Source organism: Neopsephotus bourkii, unplaced genomic scaffold (assembly GCF_033783945.1).
Source record: "Neopsephotus bourkii isolate Nb327-2 ecotype Australia unplaced genomic scaffold, CSIRO-AGI_Nbou_v1 NB_31, whole genome shotgun sequence".
Lineage (NCBI taxonomy): Eukaryota > Metazoa > Chordata > Aves > Psittaciformes > Psittacidae > Neopsephotus > Neopsephotus bourkii.
In genome coordinates this window covers 127039-147023 of record NW_026900548.1, presented here as the reverse complement: position 1 = coordinate 147023, position 19985 = coordinate 127039, and the positions used below count along the sequence as shown (strand labels likewise).

General features: G+C 47.7%; 1 protein-coding gene across 7 annotated transcripts in view; it reads right to left on the bottom strand.

Moving 5' to 3' along the window:
• The window catches only part of ERBB4 (erb-b2 receptor tyrosine kinase 4), a 609586-nt gene extending 593718 nt beyond the window's left edge, over nt 1-15868 (bottom strand). For 4 of the 7 annotated variants that reach the window (XM_061344620.1, XM_061344647.1, XM_061344630.1 and 1 more), the window contains exon 1: nt 15543-15868. In XM_061344620.1, the coding sequence (XP_061200604.1) occupies nt 15543-15639 (97 nt within the window). In that variant the 5' untranslated portion in view covers nt 15640-15868. The remainder of the gene's footprint in view (nt 1-15542) is intronic. The other 3 variants (XM_061344638.1, XM_061344670.1, XM_061344655.1) reach the window with 2 other exon arrangements.
• Between the last annotated feature and the right edge of the window lie 4117 nt (nt 15869-19985).

Below are 19985 nucleotides of genomic sequence, written 5' to 3'. Positions count from 1 at the left end.
AGAAAGCTTCCAAATTACCTTAACTTCATACCAAACTGTGACAAATCAAGGGCATAAAAGCCAACAGACTGCAGGGAAGCAGCCTGACTACACTGCATCTCTTTACTGTATAAAAGTTTCTCTCTTTTCTTCCTTCCCATTTAAACATTAAGCCTTCCAAAGCTGTGTCTTTTGCCAATTCAGAGCTCAGTAACTACACTTGAAGGCAGCAAGAGAAAGACGCGGACCATACTTCATGCACTCGGGGCTGAATAGCTTGCAGTAACACAGGCAATACGTCGCCTGCAAGAACAGCCAGTAAAACTTCAATCTCTTGCTGGTAGACTGTTCCCTCATAGTACAGGAGCGACCGCAAGCCAAGGTCAACTCTTTCCTTTAATTCTCTCCTTTATCCCTTCTCCCCCCCTTTCCCAAGGCATGGGAAGAGAGCTTAGTTATTTCTGCATGGATGCAAGGTGAATGAGGCTGTCGCTTCTCATTGCAGTGCTATTTATTACAGGTCGCTGACATAATACAACTTCCCCACACACAATGGAAGAAAAAGCAGTGGGGGAAGGAGTTCTTCAGCATTGTCTCACTTCTTTGAAGGGAATAAAAACCAGGCTTTATTTATTTATATAGTGATCTGACAACAAGAGATGCATCAGCTTGTTTTCAGAGGCTGCCTGCTGACAGAAGGTAAGTTACCCTGTTATTTGGTGATTTAAGAACACACACACACACACACACACACACAACAGAAGAGTACACACTGGGAGAAGAAACTACAAGCTTAACCAGACACACCAATGAAGAAGGGAGAAATGATAATGAAATCAAGAGTGGGGAAGTACCATAAGCTTGCTCCTGCACAAGCTAGATTCACAGCAAGGAAAGAAATAGGGTAATAAGAAATTAAGCTTCACATCCTCAGCCAGTGTAAATCAGCATCATCCCTCTAGCTCCCCTTGCTGCAGCAGGAGACCCATTCCAGAATGCCTGTCTGGTTTAAGGGTTGGTTCTAGTCTCTCATCAGCAGTTCCTCCCAATTTAATTCTTAGTTTCAGATGAAGTGATTTTATAGACCTCTGTTCTGTCTAGAGATGGGTTTGCCTAGAGCTCCAAGCAATAAATTGATGAGAAATCAATTTTTCCTGCACTGTGCTTTGTAGTCTTGCTTTTTCTTTTTCCCACAGAGCACTGAGAGCTGTTTATGAAATACCACATTCCTTACTTGTTTTCTAAAGGTAAGCTAATACATTTAAAGATCAAGAATATCCACATCCTATTTTTAGGTTGCTAACGGTAAGCTAGAGCTGCCATAATAAAAGGATCTTTTAATTCACCTCTCATTTTATTTCACGCCCAGATTAAGAGATAAATGAGCCTGTACCAAAGGCAGTGGAAGTTGCAGCAGTGACTCCGGAGGATGCAGAGTGACCCAAATGTGACTGCAAGAAGGCTCCTGCAAGCTTCCCATGGGGCTGGCTTTCACCCACAGACCCCACAGTGTTTCCAAGTCACACAGCCAGCTCTCACCCATAGGAACACATGATGTGGAAGAGTGGTCCTGTGTCCTCCTGTATATCATTTATCACTGAATTACACACTTAAACCCCATCATCTGCATTCTCTCGCAGCAGCATCTGTAACAGAGCATGGCAGTTGCTATGCAGCAAAGGCAGCTATTAGCTCTTCTGCTGATAATATAATTAGTATTATAATTTAAGCAGCACATTTTTTATCCTTTCGTATCCCCAAATGCTTTATGGATTAATACCTCTACTGAAAAGGCTGCCCATCTCATAAGCCTGAACTGAGACCATGGACCAGAAATTCATGCCTCTGGAGAGCTCGAGTCTTAAAGACTGTGTTTCCCAATCCTCAGGGTGCCAACAGCAGCAAGGTGAGCTGGCAGTCCCCATCGGTCACAAAAGCCTTTCCAGCAACATCCAGAGTCCAACAACACCAATCCCATGGCTGCTGCCAAGGAGCTACCAGATCCTGCTCACAAATCCCCTACCAAGGTCGCATCTTCCCCAAAGGCAGGAGGCTGATGGGTCTTTACACACAGGAATAAAGACAATGCCATCACCTGCAATGGAATGTGGAAAGACTGCCTGCACAACCTGCAAAGAATCAAAGGGGTTTTAGCTTATCAAACTGTGCCAAGACAGAGCTCAACAAGCCTCGTGTACTCCAACACTGTTCCCGGCTGCCTCATTTAAGCATCATTTCAGGGGCAACTCTCCACCTGTATTTTTGGCTGCAGCTCAACTACAGACTGCTTTCCTGTCACCATCTCCTTCACCCTCTGTGGATGTGTAAGAGTCATCAAAGCTACTGGGAAGGCATGAGGAAGAGTTCTGCAAGCTCTGGATTACATGCAAATGTAATGCAACCCTGTCCTTCCTCCCCATAGCCTCACCTCCCACAAACAACAACCAAATTAATTAAACGCTACACAAGCATAAACAGAATGAAAATACAATGTTGGAGTTTGGGGCTTGGATCGTTTCACCCCTTTTACAGCAGTTGTGCTTCTATAGCATGGGAGGGAATGGTGGCTTGTTAGCCTGAGCTGGCTCCTTCAGTTCAATTGCTGAGGCTACCCAACACACTTGCACTCTTATTTGCTCTCCTTTCTACCGTGTCCCAAGCTGTGAAATTAATATGCACAGAGGACATAAACCTCTCGCTCAGGAATAAAAAGTGACCTTAATATGCTCCTGCTTAATCCTTCCCAGGCTCATCGCTCTGGGAAGACAACCCAGCAGGGAACTAAAGCGCCACTTTGCCCTCTGGTGAAAGCATCCATTCCATCTGTGACTCCTAGTGGGAAATCCCTTGCAGGGAGGGATAACTACAGCAGCAGGAGCAGAGGTACCATGTAGGGCTGCTAACTAACCCCTCTCCACACCAGCTACATCCATGCCTAGGCAACACAGTGCAGGAAAACAGAGTGCAGACATGACGTGAACATAACTACTCAACATAGCTGGCTTTCAGAGAAAGTCAGGGGGTCTGGACCAAAAGGGCCAGGCTTTAATGGGGCACACGTGAGAAACTGCTTTTGCTTCTCAATCCACCTATGCAGGAGCAATGTGCACTTTGCACAGGAGCACCCATCCTGCCATAGGCACACACAGGGGCATAGCTGCTGCTGAAGCTACAAGGGAAAACTCCATCCAAAGCTTATTTAGGATATATTTAATTTATGCCCATCTACACTCACTCCACTGTCCCAGGTGAGACCTAGGGCTTCTCCTGGTAAGAGTTTCAGAACTGTAGGACCTCAGATAACAAACCCTGAAGATTTCTGCCATATCCACCTTTTCATGCATGAGAAAATCCCCCACTGAGCCCTGAAACTAGAGGTTTGCATGGTGAAGTTGGATGATTCTTTGGATGGGAACATAGCACCTGCTCTGTGGGGAAAAATTGGGATGACACTATTTCCTTCATCCCAGTCTGGAGAGATGCGTAAGTGCACACCTTCCTCTAAAGGGACGAAAAAAGCAGCACCAAATTCCGATTACAGAGCCCTCACACACAAGCCAGTCACACAGTAATTCTAAAGGAGTTTTTGGGATTACCTTAATTCTCCTTTTCCTAACATACAGTGCCAATGGCCACAGAGACCAAAACCTTGCTTATGTGGGCACCCAGGCAAATGACAGCTTGCATCAGCTGCAAAGTGGTGAATGCAAGGAATTCTAGATTCTTCAGCTATGGGTTTGAATTCTTTCATTGGAAAAGAAATATTTTGACAGAGTATCAAATAAAGGAAAAAAGTATGAGTATATATAAATATACAAATTAAACAAATTTTGCATTGCCAAAAGCATCATATTACATTTTCAAAGCAATAAACTCCAGACCAATAAGGCTGCATCCACGTTAGTAGGCCTTAAATTTAAAACACACACACACACACACACACACACACACACACACACACACACAGGTGTAACACACACATACCCATCCCCAGCCTTTTCAACAACTGTCACAGATCCAGAGCACAAGGCCACAGCAGAAGCAAAACCTAAGCACACTGGACTCATTCAGGAGAGCCCAATGCTGCTTCTGGCTTAGCCCTCAATTTGTACAAGGGTCAATCTGTCACTTCAGTCCTCAGCTTCTCATCCTTTTCTTTGGATTTAAATAAGTCAGCCTTTGGCACATGCGTTCCTCCCCACCGCTTTGCTTGCATGCAGTACACCAACTGCATTACCAGCCTTCTGCAATGTTACTGAAATCAACTGTACTCACATCCACAGCTCCACTGTTCAACCTGCTGCCTGCTCACTGAACACCTCCATGTAGCTTCAAGTGGCTTTTGGTTTTCCCTGTTTTATTTATCTGGTGCTTACCCATATCAATCAGGCAAAGCCTTTAGCATGCCTTCTGCACAGTAATGAACTACTGTGCCGTAATCTGTATTTTGGGAGCATTTCTCAACAGACACTCATCATTTTTTAACATTGAAAATGTACTGATATGTATTTATTTTCAAGAAGGAAAAGACACTTCCTTCAGAGGAACAGAGATCTGTTAGTAACATTAAAGCAAAGACAAGAAACCTGGAAAGCGACTTTTTACACATGCATGTAGTGACAGAGGGAATGGCTTCAAACTGACAGAAGATGGATTGAGATGAGCTCTTAGGCAGAAATTCTTCCCTGTGAGGGTGCTGAGGCGCTGGCACAGGGTGCCCAGAGAAGCTGTGGCTGCCCCATCCCTGGCAGTGTTCAAGGCCAGGTTGGATACAGGGACTTGGAGCAACCTGCTCTAGTGGAAGGTGTCCCTGCCTGTGGCAGGGGTTGGAAATGGACGAGCTTTAAGCTCCCTTCAACCCAAACCAGGCTGGGATTCTACGACAAAATGCACAAGGAGAACATCAGTGGGAGGAAGGGGAAGTTGTGACCAAACTCGGCCATCTCTAGAAAGCTGTGTTTTCTACCATGATTATTCAGAGCACAGTTTTTTAGAACTGGTTAATTTTACATGCAAATGGTCAGTTACACATTTAACTGACCATTCCTGCAAGCAATTACACCCACGATTACCTGACTGCATAGTTGTCTGGGCCTAATTTTGAAATTGGGTCTTACATTTTCTGCTGAACACAAGCGCTGTGTTTAATAAATAGGTATCGAGTAGTTCTGAGGCAAAGTCATCCAAACCTACTGACTCAAAACCAAATATTGACTAAACATGCTGAAATGAGTATTTACATAAACAGAGCATCACGTAACCCTGGCCATAAAGCTGCATGTGCCCAAACTGAGCCATAAGTTTCTTTGCTGAAACTTCTAGTGCTTCCAATTGTGACTCACAGCAAAATACATAATCAATATAGGCACAAGTATCTGTACAAACACACCAGACAGACAAAAACTATCAAGCTCCTTATTGTCATTTTTTCTTCAGAGGAAGACTTGTTCTGGGGCATTGTTGATGCTTAAGTTGTATTCTAGGGAGAAAATCAAAGTAAAAGCACTTTAAAAGAAGCTTACACTTAAGCAAGCCAGTCACCAGCTTGTGAGCTTGGTTTCACCAGGCAAACCCTGAAGGTCAGGCGAAACTCAGGATCTGAATGATGAGGTAATGCAAGCTTTTTGCATGTGATCTAAGTGATTAATGTCCCAGGTCTTCACCTTCCTGACCTCCAAGGAGAGGTTTCCTTGTAAACTTCATCATCTTCAAGTACTTTCAGCCAATGGTAAGGAGTATAATTCTTTCATGGAATAATCCTGAAGACTGTCAATTTTCCTGTGAATGTCAACCACAAACCTCTATTTTACATGTTAACCAAAAGCTCTTTCAAGATTAGCTATCAGAGTCAATGAGTTTTGGCCAGATATCAATTTTCTGTGTGGATGATGCATTAAATTTAAGACACTTGTTGCTACAGCAGGCAAAGGAATATAGCAATTATCAGGCTATTTCTGACTTACAAATCCAAAAGTAATCATATTGTTGGGAACCCAGAGTTGGTGGGAAAGAAATGAAGCAGTGTTAAAAGCAAAGACTATCGCTGAGATATTAACTGCCAGCTCCCTCAGGATGCATGTTGGTGGAAAGACCTGATATCACAGTCCCTGAGCCATAGGTACATTTGCAGAGGCACAGGGAAAAGCTACTCCAATGCCCTCAAGCCTGCATTTCATCCATGACACCTACACTTAGACCACAGAGAAGATTTGAGGTGGTGCTTTCTATTCTTCTCCACCACTCCCCAATACTTCGGTACCAGCTGCTTATATTTATTTCTATCATATGCTATTAAGGCCCAGTATTACCAAGTCAGGCTTTCGTGATTGGAAAAGGGATGCTGTTCCAGCACTTCATACCTCTGACTCGCAAGGAGAGACTTATTTTAGCTGGTAAAACAAGTCTCTGAGCCTGTGCCACCAAATAAAGAGGTTTTACTGCAGATATTCCTAGAAACACAGGCATGCTCCAGTTCATACGACTTGTCAGAGAATTGAGTCAACAACTGATTTAAGAAAGAAGATGAGCTTCAGTGACCTTAGGTGGGTTCATCAAGAGTTAACAGGGATCCCACTAAAATACTAGCACTTTGGTTCACATCAGCACTATCCGAGTCAAAAGGCAACAATCCAAGTAGCACTGCATCCACCCTCCTTGCCTGGCCTTGCTCCAGCACTCATCCTCCAAGAGCATGCAACAGTACTGCCTCCATAAACTGCTCTAAACACCGTCAGTGCCCCAGGGAGACACTGGCATCATTAACAGGACAAAGCATAAAAACCTCACACTGCCCCCAGAAGGCAACACAAGAAAATCTAACCCTGATAGAGGCTACCCAATGACAAAGCTTCCATAGACAGTGTAGACAGAAAGTGTTTGGAGCAGAAGCTTTCTGCCCAAATGGACAGAATCCATCTGGGATAGACAGGACCTACAGAAATCATGCACCTTCATATGGCATTTACTTGGAGAAAACTATTATTCACAATGCTTTTCTCTCATTTCTACAGGCCTTCAGTGAGACTGAGATTATTCAAGTTGACAGTGAAACTTTGGCAAGATCATTTTCCAGTATCAAAGGACACCTACTTAGTAATTGCTCTGCTGTAGCATGAAGCATAGCACATATATTTTAATGCCTTAACCACATGTCATGGCAGCAACTGGACTAAAGCTATTAAGAGTCTTAATAAACCCGTGTTTTCATCCCCAAAGTCACCAGCAATATTTGCCAGAAGTCAATCAGACCCTCCATAAAATCTTAGAAATGAGTTATAAACCAAGGCTCATAAAAGCAATTCCTGAACTTTTTATCCCGTTTCTTCAGCTGCAGGAGTTTTAACTTTTCTCTGCACACAGAGCAGCCAAAGAAGCTTTTCTTTCTTTATGCAAAGACTGAGATTCTCACAACTCCAAGATACTAGGATAAAATGAACACAAAGAAATTTGCGGCCAGTAACACTGTGTGAATCTACTTGTAAATCTTAAAAATAAGAGGGGAAAAAAGTATCCTCCTTCTGTCCCCAATCTTTAGTTACTCCAAAAAAAGTAAATGCTATTAAGAGGTTATTTAAAAAACTACTTTATTAAAGGTTTGAGCTGCACACCAAAACCCACGGGCAACCAGAAACAACCAGCACAGCCCTGATATTGCCTCCTTTATGAGGAGCTGGACCAAGCCACAGAAAACAAAGCATCACTACAGAAAGACACCCCCACCTCGACCTGTGCCGCAGGCACTGCATTATCAACACAGCAGCTGCTTATTATATCATGATGTAGAGACGGCGACACGTGAAGCAACACTAGAAGCAAACCTCACCCTTGACTTCAGTGCTATGCAGCAACGTAAATGCTATAAAAGTTATCACTACTATTTATAGACTCTGATCATTTTATATGTTTTGAATATGATCTTCCCAATACAAAGCAGAGCCCTGGGTGACACCCGGCTGCATGAGCTGGCAGCAGTTTTAAACACCTTGCATAAGAGGGCCTAAACGTGCATGATTCTAACCCCAGGAGATAATGAGAAATCCTTTGCATGGAGAAAACAGGGAGTAACTTGCAGGAACAGCCAGCACAAAAGCCCTCCTCTGGCTCAGGGAGCAGACGAGAGAGAAACACTGCAATGGCTTCACGCTTGCTTTGAGGAATTCCATCTCCTGTTAATAGAATATCAACTCCCTCATTCCTTTGAGCTCCGCTGGCTCTGGGGGCAATGATTCCCACCTTAAACACCACCAAAGCCCCCCGGCAGAACTGGGTCCCCAGGCAGCTCGCCGGGACGCTGCGCTGAGCGACTGAGTCAGCTCGCACAGAGGGCGTGAAATAGCAGGGATCAGATCTCAGTTTGCTAAACAGAATTAGCTGCACACTATTCTGTTTGCCTATCAGTTCCTCCCACTCACGATGCACTAACTCGGGCTGCAATACACACAGATCGGGTAATAAAGGTGGCTTTCAAATAAAGCAAGCCATACACATCATTTTTTGCCTCCTTCCTCCACAATTCCGTGGCTTTTTCCATACACTCCATTGCGTATGTCCTCTGAGCATTATTAATAGCTACTAAAGAATATTATCTGCCTACCAATCACTTCAGCTTCCTACTTAATGACAAGTACATTTTTAGAGCATCAAATATATCAACAGAGACAATGGTTGCTAAATTTGAAGTCAACAACAACTGGAAAACGTTTGCTACTTCACTGGTATTTTTACACGCTACAGAAATCTCTCTGGAAATAAATGAGCCCTTTTTTATCCTTTCAAAGAGACAATAACATAATAGTGACTTCTAAATACTGTCACATATCCTCAGCAACAGCAATTTAAATTTAGAGATATACATTTTTACTGCCAAAGATAATGAGCAAAAATATCCACAATTCAACTCTACATAGTGGATCGGATAAAAAAGGACCTATCCTGAAACGATAGCTGGATGGCAGCCACAGTGCAGCCGAGGAGCAGTCGCCAGGACGTGGACACTCTTAGAAAAGGGGATAAAGCAAAATAAGTCCTAAGAACAAATGCTTATCGCTGCATCTGGCTGCGATGCTAGCCTTAAAAGATTACTAAAATATTCCATTAGCATACTAACCATGGTACATAAACTTTTATGTTTAAGATGTTCAATATTTCAATGCAATTTCAATTAATGGAAATTGGACGTTAGGATATGTATCAAGTTAAGTGTGATGATTTTTCTCCCTGTCCTTGCACCAAAGCAGCTCTATCCTACCAGTGCTGCAAGCTACGCCCATGGAAGAAGGTCCTCAGCAGCAAACTCAGGTTCAAGTGAGCAAAACGGCCCTGCAAATCTCACCCCGATACATTCAGCTCTGCACACAGAGGTTATTTAAGCACATACAAGCACAGGCAAGAGATGCTTTCTTGGGAAGCACCCTTTGGAGTGGACCAGGGGGAGCAGCAGGAGCCAAGCCATGTCAGAAGTCCACAGGACGGACAGAGACAGATTTCAGAGCTTTACCTGGCATATGATCACCTGCCCCAGATGCAAGAGCAGCGTGACCTCTTGCAGCCAGGGTGTGATGACATTTCATAGAGATTTGAGCTTTCCAACTTACTCAAAATCTAATCTTGCGGCTTTGTTCCGAAGGGGGGGAATGGATTTGGGGTTTTTTGTTTTGTTTGGGGTTATTTTTACAGTGTGCAAGCTTTTTCCTTCAACCTCCCTCTGTCTTAACCCCTTTTCCTTCCATGAATCACAATGCCGCAAAACCCAGGGGAAGGTTGAAAAACAGAGAGAGGTCAGGTATCACAACTCTTAATAGACATTTATTAGGCAATTTAGCGGAGCAGCTGAAGGCAGAGGGTCAGATAATGTCCTGCAGCTCCACAGTAGCTTCCCCACATGAATTTAAACCCTGTCAGCAGCATGTGCTACAGCTCAGGCATCCTCCCCAGCCACACTAGGGGTACCGCAGCACAGGGCTGAGCTCTATTGCACTGGCTTGCTGCACACTCCAAAAAGCAGAGGCATTGAGGTTTATGGTGTCACCCCACATACTAGCAGGGGGACAAGAGGTTTTCCCCATTCAGCGGTCAATGCTTCAGCATCACCCTAGCGTGGCTTGAAGTGTTTCACCCCTCCTTGGCATCAGCTATAGGCTGGTCCTGGAGACCAGTGCCATCCAGACAGGTACTTTTGGAAGGTTTCTATAAGCCCAACACCAGCTTGCAACAAGATAGAGGAGTCATGTCACCATATGGCAAGAGCCCATGCTACACCACCAATTTCTTAGGGAAAGATTAAGAAAGATCAAGTGCTCATTCAGTTACTGTATGCCTACCTACGCAGACATCAGGAGAAAGAGGAGCCAAACACTAAATGAATATATCTTAGGAATCTCTAAAAAGGACTTAATAGAAACAGTATACAATGACTGATCATTTCTTACAGCTCAAAAAAACTGCATTCCCTAAGAGCTTGGAGCTTACTTTCCCATTTACTTTATTTTCCCTCCTCCTCCTTTGTCAGGAGCTAGATGTTTATAGGCTTGGAAACAAAAAGCAAGAAAACAGAAATACTTCTCAATACTCTTACAATATGAATTCCTCATATCTATTTATACTGAGTATTTTTACAGCGCAAGCTTACAGTGTGACCAGTATGGTCTCTTGTAGTTTGAATTACAGGCTTCACTGTCCAAAAGTCTGCCAGTGTTAGACCCTCAGGTATCCCTGATGCACAAGCACATCCTGGACTTTGCATCCCCTTTTATGCAAGGTGGGAAGAAGGATGAGTTTCCCTGACAGGCTATGGAGGAAATAAAAAAAGGAGATATATATATATCAGCATCTGTTCAAAGGCTTCATGAGGCTTGGCATCTGCCCATATGCCCAGCAGATGTAGTGGACAGTGCAGAAATGAGACCATGTACCATGTGGACACACAGCTCACCACAAGGAAGTTGCCACTGAGCACAGCTTAAAGTGTCTGTCCAGAGCAAGAAATCGCTAAATAAACATTAACTGAAGTTGCTGAAATGATGGATCTTTCTGGCAGACACCAGTGCTCCCATGGGATAACTCAGCTTCAGCTACGCGGGGACACATAAAATCCACCAGCAGCTTGTGCTTGTTTGCCAAAGGAAAACCTTTAAGTCAGTGAAAACAAGAGCCCGCTGCACACACCAAGGACATGTCAGCACACACGTGTACACACGGGAAACCACCCAGACGCAGTCACCTCCTGCCTTAGGTCATGCCACAGCAAAAAGTAAATCCCGGGAACAAGCCCCGACTCCTTTCCCAGCAAAACAGCCTCAGCACACTGGGAACACGCAGAGTCAATGTGGGCAGACCTGGCTTAGCTGTTCCTACAGAGCTGCCATTGCTTACCAGTAATCTTCAGAGCCTAAATGTCTGTTTGCACCATGTTAAAACCCCCATCAGCACATGCAGGACACAAAGCAAGTTCAGAAGCTTCCAAGGAATCAATCATCACATTGCCCTGTACCAATCACCTTGTACCAGCTACCCTTACTGCCCTAAAGAAATCAGGAGAGGGTTCGCTGTGATGCTAAAGCACTTTGAGAAGAGAAGTAGAATGAACATTAAAACAAAGGAGAAAAGGAAAAATAAAAACCTATGGACTACACAGTCCTTCTCAGCATGTATATGTATTTTAGAAGGACCATCTGATCTGAGTTAATGATGATGAATAACAGGGTTATCTTCTTTTTTCTCTCCTAGCTTGCTACAACAGTTAACTACACTAAGAGCATGCACTTCATTCTTAGATGGAACTTGCTCAACTTCAGTACCCAACCATCAGCTTGGTCCTGACTTACTGACTTAACAAGTCCTCTACAATATAAAGCTAGAAACTTGCTCCCAGATTTAAGCATCTCCAAATATGATCAAATCGCCCTTAACTCCTTCAAAGCCACCTGAGCTCTTTTGGACACTCATTTGAAGCACTTTATAGCGTTTGAGTTACTCTCTCAGTCTGTTATCACACCTCCCCAATCCTGCAAGCGAGGGCATGGGAGGTGGGAACAGGACCCCGAGGATGACCAATTCCCTGCATCCCCTCCCTCTCCTCCAGGCATCCCTGTGGCCTGGGAGAGGGAGACTGAGCAGCAGGACCACAGCCTGGGAAAAAACATCCCAGCTCCCGGCTGCGAGTTCTGCTGCCTGGGAGCTCCTGGGGGCTGCTGCCACCTAGAGATGCTCACACAGCAAGGCTGCGGGCAAGCCGCCCCGCACACCCCACTGTGCCCCATAGCAAAGTCACACAACGCACCCGAGCAGCTCACCAGCTCTGGCAGTGACTTGCATAAAGATGCTTTTCCATCAAGCCTCTGAACAGAAGCATGCCGCGATGATGGGCTGTGCTTTAGACACAGTGTGAGTGAACTTGCTGCAGCTTTCTTAAATTTATTTTGGTTTAAAAATTAAAATAAAAAAATATTAATAAAAAACTAACATCCCTGAAAACTAGAAGAAAACATTTAGCTACATTAAGGGCTGTGGCTAATTCTCTGCTAGAGAACTGAAGCCACATTTCAGATCAACTTAGCATTACAAACGAAGGTCAGGAGTGCAAAGCGGCACGTGCAGCCCAGCTCAAGCGCACCCCACAGGGGTGCTGGTCCCTCTACTGACGTGCTCCTAAGGGAGTAAGCAAGGGAGTAAGCATGGCTTTCCCTGCTACCCATACCACTGTCCTCCTGTGCAGCTTCAGAGGGCTTTTTCCTTTGTGAGCTGCTAATGCCAAGTCTCATTCAGTTTACTCCTAGGCATGTATTTCAGGTCTTATTATTAGTGTTTTCATGTTAATCACAAGCACAGCTCTTCATGCCAGAATCCATACACATACACATCAATTACCACCTCTTTAAAAGAAGGCAAGAGTCACAGCTCAGTCACTGGGACATTTTGCAGTGCCGGTATCAGCAGGCAGGTGAACACACGCAGGCTACCTAGTACAACCTAGTGCCAAAGCTGCTCCCTGGGAATGCCTCAACAGCAGAGCCAGATCCCATCTCTTCTGTCCTGCAGCAGCACTGGGGACACACGGGGACAGTGGCAGCCTGCCCTGTTTCCCATGCAGAGACATCCCCACACCACAACCCTGAAGCATGGAGAGAAGCAGGACTCCCAGAAGGGATGCAGGGTCCATGACAGCACCCGCTGCCTTTCGGTAAGAGGAGCCGGGACAGGACATCCTCTTTGCAGAGTCTGAGTCATTTAACAGCAGTTCCAGGCTGAAACTCCCAGTCAATATTTATCGTGCCTTTGCAAAGGCACTCGGAGCTCAGCCTAATTTTAACCATCAAATAGACATCGTGGCGGAATAAACGGGAGAGGTGCCAAGGAGGGCTGCTGCAAAAGAGAGGAGCTGCATCTCTCCGAAGGCATGTGGCATGTCCCATCTGACATGGCTCAGAGAAGAGCAGTGGCATGAAATTAAAGCCTGCTCCTACATCAGCCTGAACACATTCTTCACTGAAAGAGAAAAAATGAATGTAAAAAGCTGTGAAAATATCTGAAGTACAATTAATTTCTCAGAGCAGTTTGAATACTTCAAACAGCGCTAAGTTAATTTGGCTCTAATTATTTAACAACTCACCAGCCCCATATATCAGAAAAAGGAGTTAATTCATCAGCTATTCCCAAGCAGAACAAAGACTTGCCAGCTTCCAGGTAACAGTCCAAGCTGTTTGGCTCACGTGACCCCGGCTGAGCTGTGTACTGCAAACATTATATGCCCAAGCAAGGAGACAGATGAAATCGAAAACCCCCAATGTATTCACATATTTACATCTTAACCAACGGATAATGAAATCAAAAGTTCGGCCAAAAGCATGAGCAAGGGCAGCACCATCTCCCTTGATGCTGCTGCCTTTGTTTTCTGTACCAGAACCCATCCTGATGCCCCTGAAAGCCAGAGGAGCCCAAATTCTGGAGGGACCCAAATACTTGCAAATCAAGGCTCCCCTACCCAGCCTGCTTCGCTATTTCAGCAAGCACCAAGAGTCAATCATTAATAGCTACCATTCCCCAGAGCTGCGCTCAAACCCTTCCAAATAGAAAACATCACTCCAAGTCTGTTAGTTTAATAAAGGGGTTTGGTTTTTTGCACCATGCAGGGCACTGAGGCTTTTCTGCAACGCAAATCCAGGATGATTCCCCAGAGGCACCAGGAAGGAAGGAGAGCAACCCTGGACCAATGCCTTTCACTGGGGTACAAGTCCAGCAAGGGAGCATCTTTGTGACTGTCCACTCCAAAAGCCATGTCCGTGCAATGGGGAAGGAGGGCTGGAGAGCAGAGAAGCAAGCCGGTGGGGATGGCTGCTGCCCTTACCAAAGGGCAGGCTACGGGGAAAGTCTCAGACAGAAAAGTACCAAGTCAGAGGAAGAGACAGGCTGCATGTAAACAGGGAGGCAAGCAAAAAGGTCCAGCAAAGCAGAGCCTGCAAAACAAGGCTCCTCCAACTGGGATTTACCGATTCCAACTGTAGGAAAAGAACGTATGAGACCAAGCAAAGGCAGCCGCGCAGCGTTTCACCCCTCCCGATTCCAAGGAATAGAAAACAATCACACGCAGAAAAAGTAAACTGCTCACCAAGATCAAAAACTGCCTCACAAAGCTTAACCTGGAGAGCAAAGCCGGGACACGCTTCTTGTGCTGCTCATCAAACGTTATCATCTCAGTTACATAAAGCCCCAAAATACAAACCGAATTGTGAGAATGAGGAGCTGTTGCACCAGTGCCGCCCAAACATCATGAATTTTGCATCACCGGGGAGGGAAAATGGGGAAGAAAAGTTACAAGCATTGAAGAGATTCCCTTTTAATGTTTTATTCACAGCAAAACGCTCCCGAGAAGCGCGATGCAGCGGGAGGCGATCCCGGTGCCCTCCCCGGGAGGCTACACCAGCACAGCCCGTACTACGGCGGCGGAGCGCGCTGCTCCGATGCCATAGAGGAATGTAAAATACCCGACTCAAAGCCGCAAGTTTCCCTCCAGAAAGTTAAAACACCGGGATAAAGGAAAATGCGCCTTTTCCGGCTTTAATTTCCAACCCGCCGGCTCCTTCCCTGCCCCCGTACACAAACACCCTCAGACCCGTGTTTATGTTGCACCGTTTGGACACACCTTGTAGACACAACGTCTACGTCTGAGGAAGCTTCCTCCTCTGCCCGGTGCAGCGTGAAACCACGGAGGACGCAGCCCCGTCGGGGCGGCAGCGGCACCTGACGGGGGGACCCCGGCAGGGAAGAAGCCGCTGCCGCACGGCAGGTTCCCGGCCCCGCTCATTCGTAGCGATAATAACTACAACAACCGAGACCCGCGGGTGCCGGGCAGCGGCGAGAGGTCCGCGGCCGCACGGCCGTTCCCACAAGGGCTTGTCGCCCTCTGGCCGCCGCCTCTCGGTGGGACCCGAACAAACTCCCGCACCCCCTCGCCGGGAACGGGGACCCGCAGCCCCCCGCCGGGCTGGAGGAAAAGTTGTGGGGAGGGCTCGGCTCGGCTCCGCAGCCCCGTTCCCCGCCCCTCACCGTGGACCGGGCCGCTCACCCACCTGCCTGCGCCGCCGCGGCGGCCCGCGGGGCTCCGGCCGCCGCCACCACCAGCACGCAGCAGCTCCACCACAGCAGCCCCCCGGCCGCCGCCGGCATCGCGCCACCGCCGCTGTCCTCAGCGCCTCCGCCTCAGCGCCGCCACCGCGGCCGCCATCCCCCGCGCAGCCTCCGCCGGCTCCCAAAAGTTGCCGCCGCCGAGCCACCGCCCCCAGCGCCGCCCCTCCGCGGGCGCGCCGCGGCGCCGACGGGGCGGCCGCCGTTTGAGCCCGGCCGCGGAGCGGAGCGCTGCGCCGCCAGCACGCGCGGAGCGGCGCGGAACGGAGCGAACGGGAGGAGGAAGGTTTGAACGGGAGGGGAAACGGCGGGGGGGAGGGAGGGAGGAGCGGCGGGACGGAGCGAAGGGGCGGGCGGGGGCCGAGCGCCGCGCGGGACCGCCCCGGGCGCTGCCCCCCCCCCCCACCGCCCGCTCCTCACCTCAGCCCCTCCGCACCTGCGGAGACGCGCGGTGCGCGCGTGCGCGCGGCCTCCCGCCTCTCTTCCCCCCCCCACCCCCCCTTTTCCCTTCACGACCGAGGGGCAGGTGCTCGCACCCTTTTCCCAAACGGGGAAAGTTTGTCCCGTTTCCGTTCGTGTTCCCGTTCCCCTCCGTTGGCAGCGCGCGGGCCCCGACCCTTGGGAAGGGGAAGGGACACAGCTCCTGACAGAGCCAGGGGAGGGAGGGGACACCACAGCCGAATGGCGGAGGAAGGGGTCTGAGGCGATCGCCGCCATCTCGGGCCCAACCCAGCCCCCGGTGCGTTTGGGGGTGCTGGCAGGGATGGAGCGCTCCGGCGGGGCAAGGCGTTAAGGGTGACAAGGAGAGGGGTGGTGGGAGCCCGGAGCTCACTCACCGCTGTGGTGGGTGCACTGGGGAGGGTGGTGAGGGGGTTCCAGCCTGCCTTACAGAGCTGTGGGGCACGGGGGTGCCATCTTGGAGAATCAGGGTGGGAAAGACCTTCAAGCTCATCCAGTCCAACCATTACCACAGCACTGCCAAGGCACCACTACGTGTGTGCCCTCAATCGCCTTGTCCTCATGCTCAGTAAGGATATTAAACAACACTGGCCCTAATACTGATTCCCGAGGGACATCTATCACGGGTGTGCTAAGTATCCACCATCTTGGTGGTTCTTGCCAGCACCTTGACACCTTGTAGCTGCACCCAGATGTGGGCAGTTACAGTGCAGGGGTCCTGTGAGCACCAGCCATGCTGCTGCAGCATTCCCCTCGCTCTCACCCACCCCGGTACAGGCGTGAGATGCTGACACGGACATCCTAACACCCAGGGGATGGCATTTTGGGAAGGCTTGTGCTGGCAAGATAGGAACTGCAAATCTCAGTATCTCATCGCAGCTTTGAGACAGTGTCTGCCATTTGACATTTGCCTGTAGTGACAGGACAAAGGCGAATGGCTTTAAACTGACAGAGGGAAGATTTAGATTAGATAATAGGAAGGAATTCTTCCCTGTGAGGGTGCTGGGGCGCTGGCACAGGGTGCCCAGAGAAGCTGTGGCTGCCCCATCCCTGGCAGTGTTCAAGGCCAGGTTGGACACAGGGGCTTGGAGCAACCTGCTCTAGTGGAAGGTGTCCCTGCCTGTCACAGCTGGATGAGCTTTAAGGTCCCTTCCATCCCAAACCATTCCATGCTGCTATGATTAATCTCTCTTGACAAGTTGATTGGCATCCTCAGAGCCCCTGTCAGAGCTGAACTGAGCTCTGCAAATGTGCAAGAGAACATAGAAACATTTTTGTTTCTTCTTTTCCTGAAGTACGTCCTCTGAGATAAGCTTTTGCTGCCTTCTCATCCCAGCCCAGCCTTTGTGGATCTCAACATGAAGGTCCTCTCCTTACCCCTTTATCTGGTCTACAGGATGCTTCCTGGAGCGCTTCTCTTCCCAGCAACCTGGGCACCTTTCCCCTGCACCTGGAGCAGATTTAGTGGAAGAGAGCAGCAATGAGCATCTTCCCTCCAGCTGGCTCCAGCCAAAGAGTTTTCCCAGCTCAACCTCATCCCTTCCCACCAAACTGCCTATTTTCCAGCTAAGCTGGAGGCTTGCTTGTCTTTAGAAACCAAACAAGATATCCCCAGATCAGGACAGTACTGCAGGTTGAATTACAGCTCTTTCTCCAAAGGGCCAAAAGTTTTAGCTGAAAAGAGTTAGCTGGGCTCTGCAGAAAGGAGGCTGTAAAGAAGGAGGTTTTACTGCTGCATTTCGCTGCGTACATCAAGTGGTGGCAAAGTGGCAATTCCACCCGACAGGAGAACAAAGAGGCAGGGGGGAAGCAGAGCCCTGACACATAGAGCGTTCAGCATCTTCCGTAGGGTATCCCATTTTGAGCATCACTTGGGTGAGGCCACCCGAGAGCCAGCCCTTGTCCTTGCCAGTGGGGTTAGCAGCAATGCTGATCGTCCCCCATTGCCGCCCTTAGGAAAGAAGCATAATTCCTTCCTTTTGCAGGAATGGATCCAGTGGGAGGCTGTGAGACAAAACTCGCTCAAATATTGAAATAGAGAATTTTTGCTCTATCTGCCTTTCAGTAAACAGTGACTAATTGCTCTGGCTGGAGCTGCCGTACCTTCAAGATTGGAAGGTACAGATGGAATGATGATAGTGGAGGTTCCTTACCTAATGTTGGCTGTACATTAATCACAAATGTTTGCTATGCAAATCTTGTCATACAAAGCAATTATTGCTGTTCCCATACTGACCTCATGTTTATTTATTACATGAGCTCTCTATTTGAACCTTGTCTGGTCTTCTCTTCCCTTAGAAGCATATTAGCGTGTGGCTTCCAAAGGCACCCAGCTGAGAAATTGTACATTTATTTGTAGCGTGGAGGCATGGTGAGCACCACACCACCTGCAATGCAGAGCCAAGAGCCTCGGCTCTTAACGCCAGTGGCTCTTCATGCAAAACATTCTCACCTCGAGGTCTTTTGCTGGGATGAAGGATGCTTTCCGATAGCGTAGGGCCATGACACTGGGTTTGCTCTGACTCGGCACTATTAGCCGATGGTTAATGACACTGTCAACGCAAGGAGCTAGGCAATAAAACTCCCGTTGGGCTTTCTTAGAGCCCGCTTAATAAAAGTAGAGTTTTACACAGTCCTTTGTCCTTGGCTTTGCCACCTTTGCCTACATCCAGGATGAGGAGCTGCAAAAAGATTTAACTCCACCACTGCATAAGTTGCATTTGTGTTGCTGAAAGAGCCGGCGTTTGTGTGGCTGAAGCACTAGGTGTTCTTAAGCACCAGCTATGCTCTTGCCACAGGAGCTTTCTCCATGTGATTTAATGTTGAGCAACAGTGGCATCCGGTGGGCAGAGGGTTTCCTCCCTGACAGCTCACATCAGCTCGCTGCCTTCCTTTTATCTTACGGTTTCTATAGGCTATCATTAAACATGACATAAATGTAGCTGGACTTAGGGTTCTTGTTTTCTCCCCTCTTTCTTCAGTTGGGCTGCACAGCAGGCAAAGCCATGTGTTAACTATTGCAGCATTACAGGTTTCTTCCAAACACGCTAGAAGATGCTGGGCTCTATAAAGTGGGAGTAGGCAGACTGAGTAGTGACTAGTGAGTAGGGAGTAGTGACTTCTGAAATCAGCTGCCCCCCCTGAGCTGATCGATCTGGTTCTGCAGGGACCCTGCCTGTCTCATACCACAGGCAAGGCTCCATCCTTCCTGTGAAGGTGGTGAGAAGGGTCTCCTTATGTGCCTGCCTCAGACCAGACCCTCCTATCTGACCTCTCATCAGCTCTCTCCCCGTCCACACTCTATTGGTGTGTTTTTATCCCTCAGAGCCTGGATCAAATGGAACCCCCTGCTATATCCCTCAGCCCTCCCTGCAGCCTCCCTGCATCTCTTACTGCTCTTTCTTCTGCTCTCACTGCTAGTTTCAATTCTTCCCAATGTAGTGTCCTTCTCCAGTGTGATTAAAACATTTCCCATTGCTTCCACATCATTAATAAAGCCAGTAATTAACAGCAGGCCTGATGATGAACCCTGCGTTGCCACGCTGTATCCTTTCCCCTGCCCAAATTGCCCCTGTCCAGCATCCCCTTTCATCTCGGCTGGCTTCCTATCCATCTGACAACTCACGCTGACTTGGAATATCTCTTCCCCCTCCCCAGGTATTTCTGTTTCATGGCACAGCTGTAGCTTTTGCTAATTGTTCATGAAATGGCTTTTTTATGTATATTTTTTTTTCTAAAGTAATATTTTTCTTGAGACATTCAATTAAAAAGGGGCCATAAATGACTAATGGTAATTAATAAAAATGAAGAAATAATTGGGCAATATCTTTAAACATATATGCCTGGAGTCAAACTCCTAAGTCTCCTTTCCAGTCAGAGCAGCCTGGGTTGGTGTTTTTTAATCCCCCTGAAGGAGCAGCAGCTCCCAT